Source organism: Carettochelys insculpta, chromosome 29, assembly GCF_033958435.1.
Source record: "Carettochelys insculpta isolate YL-2023 chromosome 29, ASM3395843v1, whole genome shotgun sequence".
Classification (NCBI taxonomy): domain Eukaryota; kingdom Metazoa; phylum Chordata; order Testudines; family Carettochelyidae; genus Carettochelys; species Carettochelys insculpta.
Window position 1 is genome coordinate 4,676,559 of NC_134165.1, and position 20,711 is coordinate 4,697,269.

General features: G+C 52.1%; 1 protein-coding gene across 1 annotated transcript; it reads right to left on the minus strand.

Moving 5' to 3' along the window:
- Positions 1–1,350: 1,350 nt before the first annotated feature.
- LOC142003235 (C-type lectin domain family 17, member A-like) lies at positions 1,351–19,227 on the minus strand. Its single transcript, XM_074979988.1, has 12 exons — positions 19,038–19,227; positions 17,183–17,314; positions 16,794–16,829; positions 16,334–16,387; positions 15,896–15,949; positions 14,752–14,880; positions 12,239–12,301; positions 8,760–8,837; positions 6,081–6,176; positions 5,536–5,687; positions 3,166–3,275; positions 1,351–3,079 (listed from the first exon to the last, which is right to left on the minus strand). The coding sequence occupies exons 1-12, from the start codon at positions 19,111–19,113 to the stop codon at positions 2,947–2,949; spliced, it is 1,113 nt and encodes a 370-aa protein (XP_074836089.1). The 5' UTR covers positions 19,114–19,227; the 3' UTR covers positions 1,351–2,946.
- Positions 19,228–20,711: the final 1,484 nt, after the last annotated feature.

The following is a 20,711-nucleotide window of genomic DNA, read 5'->3' on the forward strand; positions in this document are numbered from 1 at the left end:
AAACCAGGACATCTATGCCACAACAAAGCTCCTTGTATCCCGCACAGCGGTTATTCCAAAACTACGTGTGTGAAACCTGGGCCCCATACAAAAGCCCTTCGAAGGCATTTGAACAATATCAACATTGCCTTGGGAGAATCCCGGCTGGGCAAGGTCCTGGCTGGGATGACTTAGTGGGGGTTGATCCTGCTTGAAGCAGGGGGCTGGACTAGATGACCTCCTGAGGTCCCTTCCAGCCCTGTGATTCTGTGAATCCCAAATATCTCTTGGGAGGATGGCTAGAGTCCTGGAAGAGTTGAACATGACCAGCACTGAAGCCAACAATTCACCAATAACTTTGTTGGACTGGTCACATGGTTTGGCTATCTGAGCAGCGCATCTGATGAAGCGGGTCTTTGCCCAGGAAAGCTTATGCGCCAAAAAATCTGTTAGTCTCTAAGGAGCTGCAGGACTCCTCGCTGTTTTTCCCAAAACAGATTCTGTTTTCCAGGTTGGAGGAAGGACAGAGGAGAGCTGGGGGCCAGCAGAAGCATGCGTGCCTTCACTATGTCCTTATTTCGCAAGTGCAGCATTGGTGTCGACACTTGGGAGAACCTGGCCCAAGACTGTCCCCAGTGGAGAGTGGTAACCTGTGATGGGGTGATGCACTTTGAGACGTCCTACCTCAGTGCAGATGAGGAGAGGGGGAGGAGAAAAGAGCCACAGAAAACTGCCCTGCACCGCTCCAACACCTGCCCCTTCTGGGATTAGACCTGCAGCTCCAGAATTGAGCTGGTCAGCCATTGGCACACTCACAAATAGGAGTGCGACATGAAGACATCCTACTTGTTATCAAGTGACCACCAAGAAAAGGCTTTTGAGCAACCCTGAGCCCTTCTTCAGCTTTGGGGAAGGATGCAGAGTGAGCAAAGGGCTAGTTAGGGCAAACCAACTGCTTAGCAGAAGGGGTCAGCCACTGGGCAGGTGGTCACTGGAAATGAAGCGTGCAGTGGGGGGTAGATTGTTATGCATAAAGGGTTTAGCGTAGTTAGCTTGGTGTGTTATAAAACCAGTGTCCCTGGTAAGTCCCTGGCTTTTGGTTCTTGCTTTTGAAGGGCTTGTGCTGTGTGTCTTTGAGGAAAACAAGGAAAGGTCTGTGTATGGAGTGATCACTTTGAGAAAAGCTTTTGTCCTTGGGGACCACAGTGTTTTGCACTTGATCATTATTCTGGATGAATTCATTGGAGAAAAAAACCCATACATGCATAAAACAGCCCAAAAGCAGCCACTACCTCATCCAGTCAATAGCTTGACTATATTCAGCTCTTTATGAAATATATTCAAGGGACCAGACAATATCAGTCAAGTTTATTCCTAAAAGACACTAATCAGGAGGAAAGGCTGAACAGTACCCCAGCACCTGGAAAACCATCTAGCACAGCACTCACCAGCCATAGAAGGTCTGCTCCCAAAAGGCACAGTTCTCAGCGAGGAGTATTTCAAGGATGCTTTTACAAGTTATGAAATTCTTTGCACTTCACAGAAATCCAACCCATCAATTCATCCCAGTTCCTTAACTTGCTCTGTTCTTCCTCTTTTTTTTTTTTCCCCTGAATCCGAGCACTCCTGAGGCTGCTCTGGGAAGGTACCTCTCAGAGTGGGACAAAGACCCAGAATGTACCTGTTAAGGCTTGGACAAATTTCCTACCCACTGAGTTGCACTGTTGTGCTGTAGCTTACCGTGAGTGAGTGGATTACTGGGAAAACAAAAAACAGGCCAAGTCAGCCTGTACATTGCATCCATGTGTTTGGCCACCCAGGCTCCATCGCTCACTAGTCCCCCTGGGAGTCCTTGGGGTTCATCTGTGATCAGGCAACTTCCACCGCCCATTGCTTGTTTCTGGCCCTTGGCCCTACATCCTCCCTCACCTTCAGCATTGTGTACACTTAAAGCACTCCGGCAGCACAGCTGCAGCACGTCCTTGGAGATGGCACCTTACTGGGAGGGTTTGTCCCGTCACTAGAGGAAATCTGTCCCCCACCCCGCTCCCCCGAGCTGGGCAGTGTTAATGTAACCCACACCCATTGGGGTGCAGGTCAGTGTCCCGTGCACTCACACCTAGACCACTTACAGAGAGACAGCCTGCTAGCTAGCTGGCTGTTAGCTCAAATGGTAGAGGCTCCTCTACTCAAGCCTAGCAGTCCCAGGTTTGGCTCTCCCTGTAGTGGTGATACTAAATCAGCTTAAGAATTATTCTGCCAACTGAGTTCTTGGTGTTCAATGGGCTTCACTACATTAGCTGGGGGGGCGTGATTTTCTAGTGCAGATCAGTCCTGAATTTGGTGCAAGGTGGTCTGTCCCTGAGAATACTCTTGGCAGAAAACTCATTTTAACCACTTGCTTCTTTCCTTCTGCCCTTTGGTAACTTTCCATTGCCTCCAAACCCCCCTCATCTCAGACAAGATCAGCAACGACTCCCAAGCACTGCAAACTCATTGCCCTCAAGTGTTTGAGGCTCAGCGCCGGTCCGTCTGCAGTGTGTGTGGCCTGGCAGAGATGTGCCAACCCTGCTACCTCCTGGGGCACTCACCCTCCCACCCACAGGCCTTCCCGGGTGCAGTTTCACACAGTCATCCAAAATTCAGAGGAAGTACCACCTTAACCACTAATCCAGCGCAAGGGGAAACTGAGGCATGGGGAAGGGAGTTGTCCAAGCTCCCAGGAGGACTAGAACTCAAGTCTGCCTGGCTCCCACCTCTCCCCCACACCAGCAAACAGGGCAGGAACACCACCCCCACCTCCGTGCCCCAAGGGATCTGGAACGACTCCTGAGACAGACACACAGCCAGGAGCAACACGGCTTAGGCAGATTGTCTCACAGCCATCAGGACAGGGCAACTGGCTGGAGCAGGGCCTGGTCATGGCTAGGGCTCAGGAAGGGCAGGGGCTGGCAGCCGAGCCAGGTGCTAGCAAAGCCAGTGCTTTTCGCAGATCCAGTAGTCTGTCATGTGGCACGTTATGTCATTCCAGCGCCCGTCTGTTGCCATGGTGCCGCAGTCCTCTTCTTGGTGGTTATTGGGCTCCCCGGAGCTCCAAAAACTGTGGAGAAGAGCAGAGCCCCATGGAGACCACAGAGGGGGACAAGGGGTGGGACAAGGGGGCCTGGAGCCTATCACCCCACTCACCTAAGAACCACAGAGGTGCCATCCACCCAGACCCAGCTCTTTTCTGTTGCCTGGTCCGTCATCCCCAGCCAGTACACCCGGGATGTCCCGCGGTTCTTCACCAGAAAGTCCTGCAAGAGACAAGAACAGACTAAGGGGAACGTGGGGGTCAGGCCAGGTGCTTTGCTGTCACCAGGCAGGTGTCACGTGAATGGACTGTTATATTGGGTCTGGAAGCCATTTTATGTGCCCAGTGTATCTATTGGCCCCAAATATTGTGCTGGGGGGCTATGGGAAGTGTCTAATGAAAGCTGAGGATGCCCTGAATCTAGGTATGCTACTTCTACGGCTGCATCGTGTGTGTAGGTAAAGTTATAGGTCTTAGTTATGGAGCTGTGGTAGAAAACGTTCTCCTGCTAAGCTTCACAAGAGGTGTGAATGCAGCCCCGGCCAGGATGAATGGGCTATGAACAAAGGCCCAGACATTCGAACCTGCATCCCAGAGGCTTGGGACTTGCCAATGGAAGGCAGCCCGCTGGTCAGGTGACGTGGACAGAAGCAAAGGAACAGAAATTTGAGACCGCCTCCTTTGGGATTCATCCCGGGACAGTTTGCCACCACAGCCTACCTGAGTTAGGTGTGGGGGGGCCCTCAAGGGACCACAGGAAGGAGAACGGCCTTTGTCCCTGAGCCACAAAACAACAGGTGGTGTGGGCTTAGTGGGGTCCATCTTGGAGCTTTTGGTCTCCAAGGGCCCATGTCCCAGCAGGTGGGCCCCAGCAGACCGGACCTACAGTGCTCCAATAACTGAATCTATGTGACCTGAAATGAACTTTCAGAGCCTTTCAGGGGCCAGCAAATGACACCGGTCCTATTACAGCAGGGTAGTGGCCTGGGACTTTGGAGTGTCAGGTTCAAGTCCTAATTCTTCCACTGACTCCCCATGTGCTCTAGGCCAAGCTGCTACATTGCTCCATGCCTCAGTTTCCCCAGGCTGTACCCTTCCTCCTGAAGGTGAAAAAGCCATTGACTGGTCTGATGTACTCAGAGGGGTGTAACTATGATAGACATGTCAAAACCAGCAGTGACTGTTCCTGGAAGCTTGCTTTCTGAAATGAGCTGGTGTGTAGGGTTGTTGCCATGTTTGACCTTTAAAGAGGACACCCCTGAGAGGAAGTGTATCAGTATCTACCGACTTATATTGTATTGATGTACGAGACAGACTATGGCTACGTCTACACGTGCCCCATGGGAATAAGGGGACTTCGAAGTAGGCGGGGCCCTTTCGAAAAGGAGGCGCGTCAATTTCGAAGCGCCGCGGCCGCCCGCATGCTAATGAAGCGCTGAATATGCATTTCAGCGCTTCATTAGTAAACTTCGAAATGGCCATTTGCGTGGCCATTTCGAAGTTTGGGGCATGTGTAGACACGGCCTATAACAGTCATATGTGAGTTGGTAGATGCTGATACAGATACACTCCCTCTCAGGAGAATCCTCTTTAAAGTTCAAATATGGTAACCCTGCCTGGTGTGGTCGTGGTCCGGCTCTCAGCCCTGAACAATGGGGTGTGTGAGGCCTGAGTCCTGGGGCTGGGGCGCCTGGAGAAATCCTTGTGGAGGGGAGTGAAATACTGGGGCTCCGGGAGGAGCCAGTGCTAGAATCACAGAGGTTTCCTCTCCCCCCAGAAACTGCAAAAACACCCTGGGGATCCTAGAAATGGGGGGCTGGAAGGGACCCAAGAGGTTGCTTAGTCCACCCAGCTCTGCCAAAACAGGACCCAGAAAAGAGCCCAGCCACGACAGGAGTCTGCACAAACCTGCAATTCCAACTCTGTCCCTACTTGTATTCTCCAGTCCTGGCAGGTTTTCCCCTCGCTACTCAGACATTTTGGCTAAATCTACACTGCCACCTGACTGCGCTGCAACTTTCTGGCCCCAGGAGTGAAAACACGCCCCACCCCTGTCCCCACCACGCACACACCCGAGCACAGTGCAAACTGGGCTACAGGGCTAGAAGCCGCGCTCCCGGTGCTGTTAGCTACTCCCCTTGTAGCAGTAGTTTACCTAAAGCACTGGCAAACAAAGCCTCACTTGGGGTGGTTTTCAGGTATGTGCAAAGGCACCACGGATGTGGCACTGTTTATCTGCTGGGAATATTAGCCCAGGGTGTCCTCAGAGGTTAGTTAACACACAGCTGATTGCATGGCCTGGCTAGCAGAGTCTGGGAGGACTTTAAGCCCTGCACCTGCAGGTGGGTTCAAAGGGCTGGGCCCAGTTGGTCTCACTGCTCCTTCATTGCCTGGTCCCACCCAGTTGGGATTACTGTTGCTGGGCGTCTGTGCAAATGCCCGGCCTGGTGGGGGTACACCAGGAGCACGGCCAGATGCTTTACCTGTTCCTCCTTGGTGTTAATGATCACCAGGTGAGCCCCGTATTCCAAACAGAACTGATGAGCCTCACCCCAGGTTTTTGTAGAGTCTGAAAAGTAGTAACAGGTTCTCTGGAACCATTTCCAGCCACGTGGGCAATTGGAACAGACAGATTCTAGGAAGCAAAAGCCAGAATAACCCAATTCAGAGCCAGGCAATGGACTCAGGAGTTCTGACTCCCAGCCCTGCCCCTTTCTCCAGTCCAGCTCTGTTAGCACCTCTCCGCCAGCCTGGGTTCCAGGACTCCTTCCCAGGGCACCATAGCTATGCAGAGATCGATCCACAGGGCTTGGCCATAGCCAGCAGCTCTGGTGGGCCTGAGGTCGGCACAAAGCATCCATCAGCCTGCAACTCCCAGCGAGAATAAGAGACTCTCCCCTGAGAGCGATGGGAGCTGCTCTGTGCTAAGCACTCCCACAAGCACCTGGCCAATGTGCCAGTCTGTGTTGCCACCTCCCTCCGACTTCAGCCGGACAGCGGGCGTGGCAGCCAGCATTGTGCCCCTCACCGACTCTTTTCTGTAATTCTGCGATCTGCACTTGGACTTTACGGTGAAATTCCTTCCCAGATGCCACCTCCGCAGAGACCAAAAGATAGTCAGAGCCTGGTTTGGAGGAGGAAAGAAGGTTAGCAGCCAAAAAACAGCATGGTCGTCTCTGCATTTCCTGTACTAGGCTGCCTTTAGATGCCACAGTCCCTGTTCAAAGTCTCCTAGGCAATGTCTGGACACCTGGTGACAGTCACAGCAGCCTCTGGGCTGCTCTAACTCATTTTCTGCTACCTCTGGGAAGCAGAGAATACCCATAGTGCAGCGTGCTCCATCCAAGTCTTAAATCTGTCCCTTACTCTGGGCAGTGGATGAGTGCAGGGCTGTGACACCAGTGCCCCACTAACCTGTGATTCCCTCTTGCCTACCAGCAATGTGCTCTGGAGTGAGTCAGGATCAGACCCTTTAGGGGACTGCAGAGAGCCAGTACCAAGCGGTTGAAGTCCTACTTAAAGAATCCAAATAGGGATCTCCTAGTCCTTGGAGCTGAACCAGCCGCTCGAGAGGTTGGTTGAGAACCATTTTCTGTGCAGGTTTCTTTAAAAATAGCTCACTCTGGAGGTTTTTTAATTGCTTCTCCCCTAATTAAATGATCCAGGTTGCCTCCTAAGAGTTTGTCTAAAGTCCTTCAAGGCAGCCACTGCTCAGCAGGATCCTGCCAGGATGTGATGGAGAGTAAACCCCCAGCTAGGAGGAAGGCGTTGTGAATTGGTGGGTACCACACTGGCTTGGGGCTCTGGGTGTAAATTCAAGCCTTTGCTCTGCTACTGGGTGACAGGGGGTAAGTCATTTCCCACCCCCACCCCCCGCCATGCCTCAGTTTTCCCATCAGTTAATTGGGTTAATGATACTGCCTTGCTTTGCAAAGTGCTTTGACATCTACTGATACACATCACTGTAGACCTAGCTGGAATTATTACATCTTCCTTGCCTTCTACAGTTTAGCTGTGTGTTGTAGACCCAGTACTGCTGATGGAGATTCTCCTTAAGACCAGCCTTACACATGCCTTTGTATCAGTATAACTATTTAACTTGAGGATCTGATTATTTTTTTAAAATGATGCAGGTATCCCAGTGCAACCCTTAGAGCTGACCTGATGATACCGATTCCAAGGTGCCTCTTACACATACAGGCTACGTCTACACGTGCAGCCAACATCGAAATAGGCTATTTCGATGAATAACGTCTACACGTCCTCCAGGGCCGGCAACGTCGATGTTCAACTTCGACGTTGCTCAGCCCAACATCGAAATAGGCGCAGCAAGGGAACGTCTACACGTCAAAGTAGCACACATCGAAATAGGGATGCCAGGCACAGCTGCAGACAGGGTCACAGGGCGGACTCAACAGCCAGCCGCTCCCTTAAAGGGCCCCTCCCAGACACAGTTGCACTAAACAACACAAGATACACAGAGCTGACAACTGGTTGCAGACCCTGTGCCTGCAGCATAGATCCCCAGCTGCCGCAGAAGCAGCCAGAAGCCCTGGGCTAAGGGCTGCTGCCCACGGTGACCATAGAGCCCCGCAGGGGCTGGAGAGAGAGCATCTCTCAACCCCCCAGCTGATGGCCGCCATGGAGGACCCAGCAATTTCGACGTTGCGGGACGCGGATCGTCTACACGGTCCCTACTTCGACGTTGAACGTCGAAGTAGGGCGCTATTCCTATCTCCTCATGAGGTTAGTGACTTCGACGTCTCGCTGCCTAACGTCGAAGTTAACTTCGAAATAGCGCCCAACGCGTGTAGACGCGACGGGCGCTACTTCGAAGTTGGTGCCGCTACTTCGAAGTAGCGTGCACATGTAGATGCAGCTACAGTGTATTGCCTCCCTGTTTAGGAACGTCTGTACTGCTACAAGCATCTTTATACTAGAACAACTGGGGGGCTATACAGCTTTAAACGGACCAATATCTTTACAGTGCTGTGGAGCCCAGGCTGTGCTGGAGAGGTCAGGGCTGCTCCTTTGGAACAGGAAGGAGATTCATACAGCAGAAAGACGGGAGTGGCAGAATCCCTCCTGGAGACTGAAAGGGACTGTTCTGATAATTTGGGGTGGCTCCCTGCATCCCCCAGGCCAGAGAACATCAGAAATCTTCTCTGCATTTTCTCTGCAGCCACTGTGTGCTTTGAGAGCCCAGCAAGGCAGGCCGGGGACAGCCCAGAGCCCTCAGTGGAAACATGTATTCAGAGATGTGACTTTCTTGGGCTGGAAGCTCTTTGATCTGTGTTAGTACAGGCTGGGACTCCTTGGAGCTACCGTAAAATATCTAACAACATACAACTTCTAACACACCTACTGTAAAACAATAATGTACAGCTCCTAGCACACTGGGGTCATTAGTGTCCCCTGTAAACTGAGCACGTGGGCGGCCACCCAGGAGAGAGCCAGGTGCTACCCAGGAAATTAGCAGAGCGCATACAGCTGGCAGTGTGTGTGTCTATTGGTGGTGCACATCCCCACGTGCCTTGGTGCACATAGTAAAATTTATTCCACACATGGATGGAAAAAATTAGCAGGAACAGTGGTTGGGGCTCCTAATTAAAACACCTAATAAAAACCTTGCCTATGTCCTTAGCTCCAGATGGATACAGAACCTCCAGTTCCGAGGTAGGCAGAAGCATGTCTCCAATTCTCTCACCTACAGCTTTCTTCAGTGCCTCAACCTCCTCTTGGATCTTCTCCCAATTCCGTCTGGCTTCGGCGAGCTGCTGGGACACTGCAGACAGAACAGCCCTTGGGATCAGGAGAAGGGAAAGGTCTCCACAAACAGGCTAGTCGGCGTCGTGCACCATGTGAGGGGCCCACTTTCGCGTTAGGAGGTGGCGGTGATCATGCTGGTTTTTTGAGATTATTTGTTCTTTACAAATCCCTAGTGACTGTTCCCTATTACTGTGACAAAGTGGGGCGGGGAGGCGGTATGGATTTTATTCCCCTGATTAGGTTGCTGGCATTTCCTACTTGTCATCAACATTAGGTGGGTGCCTCAGTTTCCCTTGGCACAGCATCAGCGCACAGTGGTGATGGGAGCTTTGCTATGATGGCTTCTCACACGTAGGCAATGGCTCTCCCTGCTCTTTGTAACCTAGACAACCAGGTGATGCTTTTCATCCCTTGGAAACAGGACAAAGGAGGACAGAGGGGCCTGGCTGCTTTGAACTGGAACTAGGCAATGGAACGGGGGAGTCTCATCTGGCCGGAGAGGGAGGAAGGAGGACCAGGGCCCTGGCTGGGAGACCCCCTCTGGGGTCCCACTCCCCAGGATGGATTGTACTGACTGCCTATGGTTTCTGTGCTGACAGGTCTGTTCTACGCTCTGTCCCTGTCAACTAGTAAACCATCTGGTTTATCTACTGAATGAGAGTCCCATCTTTCCTGGCACAGAAGTTAAGCTGGCTGGCCTGTGATTTTCTGGGCTGTCCTTATTTCCCTTCCATAGACAGGCACTGTGTTTGCCCTTTTCCGAGTCTCCTGGGATCTCTCCCAACTTCCATGACTTTTCAAAGATGAGAGCTAATGGCTCAGATAGCTCCTCAGTCAGTTCTAGGATGCATTTCATTAGGCCCTGGTGATTTGAAGATATCCACCTTGTCTAAGTAATTGTTAACTTGGGCTTTTCCTATTTTACCTTCTGAACTTAACCCCATTTGCACTGGCTAGGCACCCAGTCGCCCAAAACAAAGAAGTCACAGAGCATCTCTGCCATTTCTGCCTTTTCTGTTGCTTTTCCCTCTTTAGCAGGTAACAGGCCCGCCCCGTCCTGGGTCTTCCTCTTGCTTCTAATGTAACTCTAGAATGTTTCTTGTTACCCTTTATGCCTCTAGCTGGTTTGAGCTTATTTTATACCTTGGCCTTTCTCCTTTCACCCCTGTTGACTTGTGTTGTTTATATTCATCTTCGTAATTTGACCTAGTTTCCATTTTTATAGGACTCCTTTTTGATTTTTAGATCATGCAAGATCTCCTGGTTAAGCCAGGGTGGGCTCTTGCTGTCCTTCCTATCTTTTCTATGTACTGTAGAGGAATAGTTTGCTCTTGGGCCCTTAGCAATGTCCCTTTGGAAAACTGCCAACTGTCTTCAATTGTTTTTCCCTCTTAGGCTTGCTTCTCGTGGGATCTTACCTACCAACTCCCTGTATTTGCTAACGTCCGACTTCTTGAAATCTATTGTCTTTATTTTGCTGTTCTCCCTGCTACCATTACATAGAATCATGAACTCCACCATTTCATGATCACTTCCCCAAGCTGCCTTCCACTTTTGAATGCTCAACCAGATCCTTCCTATTTGTCAAAATCAAAGCTAGACCAGCCTCCACCCCAGTAGCTTTCCAAAATTGTTTCCAAAACCGTTCCAACCACCCGCTGGATAATCTGGGCCCTGCTGGGTTATTTTCCCAACAGATATCTGGAGAGTTGAAGTTCCCCATCACCATGTCCTGCACTTTGGATGATTTTGCTGATTTAAAAAAAGCCTCGTCCATCTCTTCCTCTCATCCACCCCCACTGGTCTTGCCACTTTTCCAACTACTGGTAACTGGACCCCAATGGCTCCGACCCTGCTCTGCCTCTTCCATGAGTCTCTGCCCTTGCTCCACCTCTTCCCCAAGGCCCTGCCTTTGCGCTGCCTCTTCGTCGAAGGCCCCACCCCTACTACTCGCTCCTCTACCCCCATCCCCCATCATTTGCTGGATCCCTCCCCAAGGAGCCTGCCTGTAGGTGGGAGGAAGCAGCAGATGAGCCAGACCAATTGTGGGTTCATTATCCATTGCTGCCATTGAATTTGCGTGCCAGACAGGATGCCAGGTCCTGAAAACCAGACACTGGGCAGCCCTCCTTGGCACCCAGCCATGGAGGCCAACAACCAGATTGTGTGGGTGACAACCAGATGGGCAGCAAGCCTGGATGCCTTGGGAATCAGCGCAAGGCTGGATTCACATCACCCCACTACAAACGACCCAAGCAAATCTACTGCAAATGGGGGCAGCTCATGGTGTGCTGGCCCTTTAAGAGAACTTTCAGGTCCAGCTCTTCCCTGTTCCTGTCTTCCACCCTGAGTAGAAGGATTCTGGGAGTTGTAGTTTAGAGAGAGTCACCAGCATTAAAGATGGGCAAGGCATGCTGGTAAGGTGCCGGGGGATATAAACTGAGTCTGACCACTCTCAGAGCAGGAGTTATGTAGGGAGTTGTGATGAAATGGTGCCTTTGGAGGGATGGTTGTGTCTGGTGTGTTAGAGAGCCAGGCGTTTCAGCCTGTGATGGTGAGAATGGAGAACTAGAGCTATTTTCTATGTAGCAACTAGGGCTGGTTAGAGGTTTTCATTTGAGTCTGTTAATTCAAATTAGCTTTAAAACATAGGAAACCTGGGAAAACACTGACATTTTGGTCAAGTTTCTAATTTCTTAACTGAAAATGTGTTTTTACTATCAAAACAAAAAAGCAGTCAAGCAGCACTTTAAAGACTAACAAAATAATATATTAGGTGAGCTTTCGTGGGACAGACCCACTTCTTCAGACCATAGCCAGACCAGAACAGATTTTTACTGTTTGGCTATTTGAGATCTTGTGTGAGCATGCCCATGTGCCACCCCATCACGGTCTTTCATACCCACCCAGCCACCCCTGCCTGTCTTGCTGCGTTAGCATTTGTGAAAATCAAAATGTTTTGGCTTTGGAGACCAAGGGTGTCTTTAGTTTCCAAAAAAACTCTGCGAGACAAACACTTTGATGGAAAACTTCTAAAACAGGGCGGAGCTTATTTTTGAAACCCAGTGGGAATTTCCCAGCTCAGACATCAAATTGTTCTGCAACTTACATTAAAAGCCCGTACCTCAATCAGGGCCAATAACAGTTAGCCTGGAGACAGGTACCCATACCTCAACCTGTGCCAATACAAGCTACCCTTGAGACAGGAGCCTCCTGACCCTGGACTGGATTCTAATCTCAATCAGACTAGCCAATGGAGTTATTCCAGATTTACACAGTATAACCTAGCAGAATGTGGCAGCGTGTCACATGCTGCTACGCAATTAATGATCAGCTACAGAGCTCCCAGCCAGCCAGCGTCTATGCTTAGCCAGAGGCAAACATGCTGGGCTAGATCAGTAAGTAGCATTTACTTACCATTAGTTGTCCTCTGGGGAAGGTGGAAGCTCAGCGCTTCTGAATCTTGCTGTGGCTCTGGGCCTGGGAGAAGAGCAAAGAGCCAGGGTGGGATCTGCCTGGGCATCCTTTACACCAGAAACTGCTCCACCCCCAAAATGGCCTGATTTCACCCCACACTGGGGGAATCTGTTCGATGAGGAGCAAGGGGGGGTTGCCTGGTGCTGTCCTTGGCAGCTTGTCCACTGCCAGTTTTTCAAAAGGTTATGAATCCCAAACACATCCCCAACCAGCCCCATGAAACTTTTTAAAGTAACAGTGGGGATGCCTCTTGGTTGTCTCCTGGCCTCTGAAGTCATTAGCAATCACATGTACAAAGGAAACACCTAGGGAACAGCCACAAGTGGCACCCCGTTGGACTGGATGTAACCACTCACTGGTGAACTTGAATCTGCCACCTCTGCTGTTGCAGTGCTAAGCCAGCTGGCACTCAGCTACGGCTGTAGAGGAAACCCATTCTTTCTCTGTGTAAGTGGTCTAGGAGCCACTGCGTGGGGCAGGGAACAGGGCTAGGTGTGTGGGTTACATGTGCGCCAGACAAACATAGAACAGACAGGGCCTGCCGTGAAGTGCTTCCAATCTGCAATGCCATGAGAAACACAGAGTAGGGGGAAGGGACCTAACCCACAAGACCCCTTAGAGACTGTGTTCTCCAGCTATTCCTTTCCAGACCCCAAGCGTTGGGCCTTTGGGGCTTTAAGGCAAACCCCAGATATTGTGAGAGTTGGCCGCACTATTAGTAGACCACCACCCCCCGTTACTCTTAGCTGATGAGCACCATTCCCTCTCAGCTGAGTGCTTAGGCAGTCACCCAGGAGAGATTCAAATGCCACCCAGCTGGTTAGCAGAGCACATCCAGCCGCCCACATCAAGCAGCTGGTATTCCTATCGGTGGTATACCGCCCACATCTGCGTCTGCCTTGGTTCATGCAAACAAAATGTATCCCGCCCATGGATGGAAAAAATTAGAGGAAGTATTGGTGATGACTCCTCGTGTGTATAGACCATGCGTGGAGTTCAGTAAATCCAGCCCTCGCTCTTACAGCTCATTCAGCTGCTCTCTGCTCTTTTGCTGCTTAGCTTGGGTATGGATCCTTTCAGGTCCAGCCCTGCTGAGTGCTTCCTTCGCACGTTTGGCCTCTTCCATTTGGGGCCATCCCGCCCTGTGAGCTGGATGCCAGTCACACTTACAGCACATCTGTTCTGCTGTTTCAGTGGAGTGATGCCTGATTTCCATCAGGGCGAGTGAGAGCAGAATTTAAACCTCCTGCTTTGGGAATACGAGTTCTGGCTCCGGTGCAGAGCCTCTGCTATTGAGATGTACAGTTGCTACAGATTCTTCCCCTACAGTAGGGCAACAATGTCTCCCTGTCCCAAATACGGGACAGAGAGATATGGGGGAGAGGGGCAGCTCCTCCTGGCAGCACCAAGCCCTGTGGAGCCGGCGCTCCTCACCCGCCCCCAAGCCCTGGGGAAGTGGCAGCCGGGGGTGCTCCTGGCTCAGAGCCCCAGGGAAGTGGTGGCCACAGGTGATCCCAGCCCAGAGCCCGGGGGAAGCAGCAGCTATGGGTGCTCCCTGCCCCGAGCCCCAGGGAAGCGGTGGCCACGGGCCCTCTTGCCCCCACCCCAGACCCTGAGAGCCTAAATATGGGACAATTCGTCCCTTTAAAAAAATAAGTTGGGACACCTTTTTGATGCCCGAAATATGGGATCATCCCACTCAATACGGGGCATTTGGTCACTCTACCCTGCAGTCTTCCAATCTGCTGAAGCCCAAGTCCAAGGGGCAGTGCCAAACTGCCAGACTTGCGCCACAGACATTTTTACATAGAAAAATAACTTTTTTTTCCCTCCTATAGTGAAAATCCAAATACAGAAAAACTTTGATTTGGAAATTGTGCCCCAGCATCTCATGGGAGTTGTAGTTTGGATGCCTACTGCCCTCTTCCCCTGTAAGGACTGTGCGCCCTGACCAGACTACATCTCCCATGATGCACCTTCATACAGCCCCCATGGTGCACTGCCCACGCTCTGCAGGAGAAAAGGCCATGGCACACCGCATGGCGCATTAAGAGCCCAACTAGGGAGCTGGCCCTAAACCAGCACTTAGGAGCAAGAGGCTTGGAAAGTGGAGGCAACGCATCATGAGAATCTTTGCCAGTGGTGTATCCTGGGAAGCACAGTCCAACTGAGGAGCCCAGCCCAGAGGGGAGAATGGGCACACGTGGCAATTAACCTCAGCTTCTGTGAGGCACTGGGAAGCATTTCTGAATCAAAATATTTCTTCTTTCCACTGTGTGGACTTTCTCTGAAACAGGCAAAATAGTCTGTGGAAACCACTCCCCTTCCCTGACATTTTGTTGAATAAAAACCTCAGTGTTCTGACCCACACTCACCATGGGAAATTCCCGAGCAACCCCAATCCCATGAAACAAACTCCCTGTCAACCCCACACCTGAGTGCCCCAGACTCACTTTTCAGGAGGGCCAGGGTGAGGAACACACCACACATCAGGAAGCAAATCCCCAGCAGGAAGTAGATGATCAGCATGGACCTTCCAGGGTAGCCTCGCCCCAAGGATGGTTTAGGGAGGGGAGCGATGTCTGGGGGAAGCAGCAGCAGTTAGCTCTCTGACGGGAGCAGGTATAGGACACGGGGAGACAATGTGGTGGGGTGGGAAGGGTGTTGGATTTTCCCTCTAGGGTGTCCTAGAAATGTCGGTCCCCAGTCAGCTGGAGATACCAGGTGGTACCAAGAAGGTTTATTGCAAGAAGAGGAGGTTTACAGGGCATCTCATTAGATGGCTGGGTAACTCCCCAGTGAGCACCTCCATTTGGTAAAAGCAAGAGCCAGACCCCTGGCTCTGTCTGCCCAGCTGTGTCCACTGTAGATCATTCCTCCCAGCACTTCAGTGCAGCCACCTCTGGGGTGGAGTGCTGCAGCCGTTAGGGAGTTGTATAGCATAGGGCCGGGTGGGAAGGAGAATCCCCTGGTGGGTTGACGGGGTAAGTGGAATCCACAGAGCGAGACTGGAATTCCCCCACAATGCACAGGATGCTAAGGTGAGCCCCCAGCGTCCCCCAAAACTGCCCCTGGCAGCTTTGCTAACTGACCATGTTCTGGCACGACTGGCTGGTTGCAGGCCTGGCCTAAAAGTGAGAGCGGTGCCCCTAGGGCACTAGGGCCAGCCCTGACTGTGGGGAGTGAGCCCCCTCTCTGCAGCACAGGGCCCCTCGCACTGGGGACAGCCGGGACAGTAAGGGGAGGGTGCCTGCTTTGGAGACTCCTTCCCTGCTCCCTGCAGCACAGCACCCCCCAGTGCTGCACTGGGGTATTGGGGTCAGTGCTGACAGTAAGAGGAGAGTGCTGGTACAGAGCCTCCCCCCTGCCGCTGCAGCACAGTGCCCCCCCCCCAGTGCTGTACTGGGGTAAGCGCTGACTCAGCAGGAAGAGCCCCCCCGCCCCCACCCCCAGCCCAGGAATATCAGTTTTCTCTCACTCTCCCCTGCCAGCCTAGAGCTAGCTGGGCTCTGTCCACCTTCAGATTCCCATCACACACAGTCTATGACCCAAGGCAGAGGCACATGGGAACCCCCTGCCCTGGCGTATGCTACTCACCTCCTGGCGGGGGCTGGAAGGCAGCTGCCACGGCTGCAGATGACAGGTCCAGCCCTGGGGGTGGGGGACAGAGAGCATTAGCTCAGCCAGTGCCTCTGGACAAGGCCAGAAAATTGCACTCTCCCCCCAGGCAGCAAAGGGGGGTGGGGGCTCCCCAGCTCACCATGCACACAGCCCCTGCCTTGCTGGGCTTCAGCCTCCCCAGCCACCCTGGCTCCCTGCACTGAGCTGTTCCAGGCCAGGCTGGGCCCCTGCTGGGAATCCCCACCTCCCCTCCAACCAGCCCACGCGGGAAGCAGCCAGGTCATAAGGACCGTCAGCTGGGGAACAGCGGGAGTGGCAGCCTTGGGAACAGACTGGAGGGACGGATCCTGCCCTGGGCTGGGGGGGGGGCGAGGGCGGTTCTGCCACAGGCCAAGGAGAGCTCTGAGTCCTCACCGAGCTTGGGAAGCCTAAGGGCCGGGTCGTCTGAGGTCACTGAAATGGCCAGGCCTGAAAGGAAACAGGAGGGATTATGGTGTGCGACCTCCCAGTGCAGGTGTTGGGGGGAGGGGAGGGCAGGGGAAGCCACCCCCACCCCCACCCCCACCCACCCCATGAACTGGGGTCCCTGGGGGCCAGGTGAGCTGGGCGGAGGATTGTGGGGGTTTCCCTCGCAGAGCTCAGTGAGAAACAGGGTGCTGGGGAGGTGAAGCCTGAAATGCCCTGGCCTTCGGGGAGGGGGGCACTGCAGGGCTGAGGCATATCACAGCAGCTCAGGGTGGGGCGCTGCCCCTGATGGCGGGGACCTCTCACAGCGGTGATGGCAGCAGAAGTGGGAGAGTTCTGCCCCGGCAGCAGGGGCTGCGTATCCCCAGGCCCGACCTATTCCCCAGCAAAGAGCGGGACGGAGTCTCACTGGTTTCCGGGGGTCTGGACAGTGCCGCTGCCGGGCCTGTTGAGGAAAGAAAAGGATGAGTCTGACCAGGCGCTCGTGGCACCTAACAGGGTCTCCGCATCTGTGGGCAGGGCCCAGGGTCAGGAATCAAATTCACCTGCCCAGACATGAGCCACAGGCCCAGCCTCCCCGTCCATGTACCGAGCCTGCTCGTTCCGTGCTCCTCCACCCACGCTGGGCTTACCCAGCCGCGCCCAGCTGAGCAGCCAGGCAATGCCCAGCTTCACCAGCTCCCACGGGCCTGGCACTGGATGCCGAGCTCTGCCCTGACACCCTCACCCCAGCCTCTCAGCAGGGGCCCAAGAGTGATCCCAGCACAGCGGGACAGCTGGGGCCGGCTGCCCTGGTACCTGCTCGTCCTCTGTCCTTCTGCTTTGGTGTGGTCACCTTGGTCTTCTTGTCCCGGGGTAGAGGTGGAGGCTTGGGACAGCCCTGCTGCTCCAGGGTCACATTCTCATAGTCGTCGTCGTCATCAGACACACCTGGTGATCACAGAGCCCCTCAGGGACACATCCCCTCAGTCTCACCTGAGCGGCTGGACCAGCTCAGGGGGAAGAGGAGATCGCCACAGGAGACAGGCATGACATGCTGGTGGCATCCCTGTCCCCACCCCCCCTTGAGTGGGAAGGACGAGGGAGGGTGGGTAGCAGGTGAGCTGCCTCAGCCGGAGGTGGGAGCAGCTTCACCTGGGGGGTGGGGGGAACAGGCACATTCATGCAGTCTCCCGCATCTCCCTTCCACCCCAAGGCACTTCATTGACTCTGGGTATGTTTCTATTGATTTTCCGCTCACCCACGTCTGAGCTGCAGCTGCCTTTGGGGTGAGACATGGGTTTGATTATACAAGGATTCTTCACTCAGTAGAGATGCAGGCCCCTCTGGGGTGGAGACACTGGGGCCTGTTTAAGAACCATGCATGGTGGGAAAGATGAAGCCAGTTCTCAGTTAAAACCACCATGGCGCTTGGGGCAGGGTGGGGCAGCAACGGGAAACCAGGGTTTCCTGTGCCGGATTTTGGCCAAGACACAATAGGTAACACCCTGACTCTAATGGAATGGGCCAGCGGAGCTTTAACAACCACTCGTGATCAAGACTTTGGGCGTACAACTCACAGGAAAGGCAGCGCTACATCCTCTAGGGCAGTGTTCCTTAACGAGAGCAACTCGCAGGTGTGCCAAGAGCCTTTGGAAAAATACGCTGATGGTCTATATCTTCTGTCTTAAAACCAGACACAAGGCCACTTCATTGCCGTGAGGGGAACAGGCACACTCACGCAGTCTCCGGACTCCCCCTGATTAAATGACTTCATTTTGTTTGCGCTGTGTATGTTGCTGGTTGGGTTTCGTTTGTGTGTTTGTTTTCATTTTGTTTTTTCAGTCTGATGACAATTTTTTGGAGGAAAATTTTCACAGGTGTTCCACATAGAACAATTGTATTGTTTGGTGTTCCGTGATCTCAAGGGTGGGTCACACCGCAAAGTTATTGTGAAGTAACAGCCGCTATTTCAAAATAATTAACCCAGCATCTGGACGGCGCAATCACTATTTCGAAAGAAATTCAAAATAGCAGTTGACATATTTCAAAATTAGTAGATCTCATTCTACAAGGAAGAGTGCCTATTATGCAATAGCTGTTTCAAAATAGATGCCATTAAGACAGGGAATAGAACCTATTTTGAAATAAATCACAGTGTGTCCAATGGGTGTAGTTCAAAATAGGCTGTCTGCCGTGGGTTTGTTTGTTTTTTGGTTGTTGTTTGTTTTTTGTAAAAAAAAAAAAAAAAAAAAGAGGAACCAGTACTCAGCCAGCTCCCCACTCCCTTCTCCCAGCCAATCCCACAGCTGGGGCTGCTGAGTTACCAGTACTCAGTACCAGCAAGTACCAGCACAAAAAAAACCCACTGGCTGTACATGTGTAGACACTGTATTTCAAAATAGCTACGTGCCATTTGAAATGTATTTTGTGGGTATCTGTGTTATTTTGACAAAAACTCTTCCAGAATAGCTTAGTTCAGAATAATGCTGCTGTGTAGACAGACCCAGAAAGTTTAAGAAAGGCTGCTCAATCAATTGCCCCACTCAGCTCCTGGCTACATGCTGGGTTTTCCTCAGTCCTCCCATATGAGAAGCCAGCTGTGAGGTCTGCCTCACCAAGAGCCCCCCAAAGGCCGGGTAGCCAGTCCCCGCTCAGATCATAGACCCTTTACCTTTGTGCTCTGCTGGTTTCTTCCCCTTTGCTTGAAAATGGCCCATCCAGTTCCCATAGTCAGTCAGATGTGCCATGCTGACCTCCCGTAGACGGACTCAACAGACGTACGTGGCCACTAGCGGCAACCTGGCTCTATCAGGAGCTCTGTGATGTTCCCCTCTGTGTGACTTCCTTCCTCCCTCAGCTCTGCATGGGTCACTGCCCACTGTTCTGTGCCCGTGCTACCAGCTGCAGGCTCCATTAGCAGAAGAGAAACCCAGAAGGAGCCAGAAAAGGGAGTGACTGAAGGTGAATCTCACTGTGACACGTGGGCTGCAGGGATTTCTTAGATGGCTGCTGTTAGCTTTCTCCTTTCCATCTTCCACCAAGGTGGGAGCCACTCCAGGGCTCATTGAAAGCAGGGAAGCACTTCTTACCCACCCTGAGCGAGGTGTTTTCATATGAACATAACTGAAATTTCCATCCGTTTGGCTTACATTAGACAGGTTCATCATCATCATCAGTAACCGGGGGCTCAGCGCCCGTTGGTGTCTGATGCCTCTCTCACTATTTCCTTCCTTCTTTCCCTGTCCAGTGCAGAGTGGCTTAGTTTGTGCAGACCAGCTCTGCACCAATCTACTACATCATCTGTCCATTCTCTGTGGGGTCTGCCTCTCCTATTCAAACCCTCCATTATGCCGAATACCAGGGGCTTGATTTTTTATTTATCGTTCATTCTGCAGATATGGCCAAATAGATGTAACTTCTGTTTTATAACCTTCTGCAGCAGGTTCTCTTTTGGCTGTATCTTTCTATGTAATTCCTCATTGGTGACCTTCTGCGGCCATCGTATTAGTTGGGTTGCGGGGCTGTTAATTGCAGGAACGAAAAGTGAGGGTGATGAGAAAAGTTTGCTCACCCCTGATCTAAGGGATATGATTCTTTGGCATTCACACAACAGGCCCAAAGCAGTTCAGCCTTTGTTCTCAGATCACCAGCTCTACAGCTCTTGGCCGGGGGCGCCTTTGTGACACACTGACATCTGTTACTTTTTCCCACCTGTGAACATCACCTAGGCTATGGTTACACTACAGTCATTTTGAAATAACAGCCATTATTTTGAGATAACTTTGCTAGCCTCTAGACTGCGCATGTGCTATTTTGAAATAAAATCAAAATAGCAGGTGCATTATTTCAAAATTGGTGACCCTCAGTTCAGGAGGGATAATGCCTATTTGAAATAGATATTTTGAAATAGGCGCTATTAAAACGCGGAATAGCGCTGTTTCAAAATAAGCCATAACGAGCGCTAATGGCACTATTTCGATATCGCGCTCGGTGTCCAGAAATGCTATTTTTAAAATAGCTGGGTGTTTTCTGTAGAGGGCGTCTCACATTTCCCAAACGTCAGTGGCATATCCCAGTTGAGATCTCACCATAATAGTCACCGCTTGTGTGAGTCTCCATATATTCCTGAGTATTTGTCAGTCTGAGGGTGTGTCTACATTACTCAGAAGATCGACCCGCTCGGGGTCAATCTTCTGGGGTTCAATTTTGCATGCCTGATAGAATGCATGAAATCGACCAATTGGGGTTGACAGGAGTATGGGAGGTCAATGGGAAATTTTCACCCATCGACCTCCCTCTGTGTGGGTGACCAGGTAAGTCACATGCAGAGAAGTTGATTCCAGCT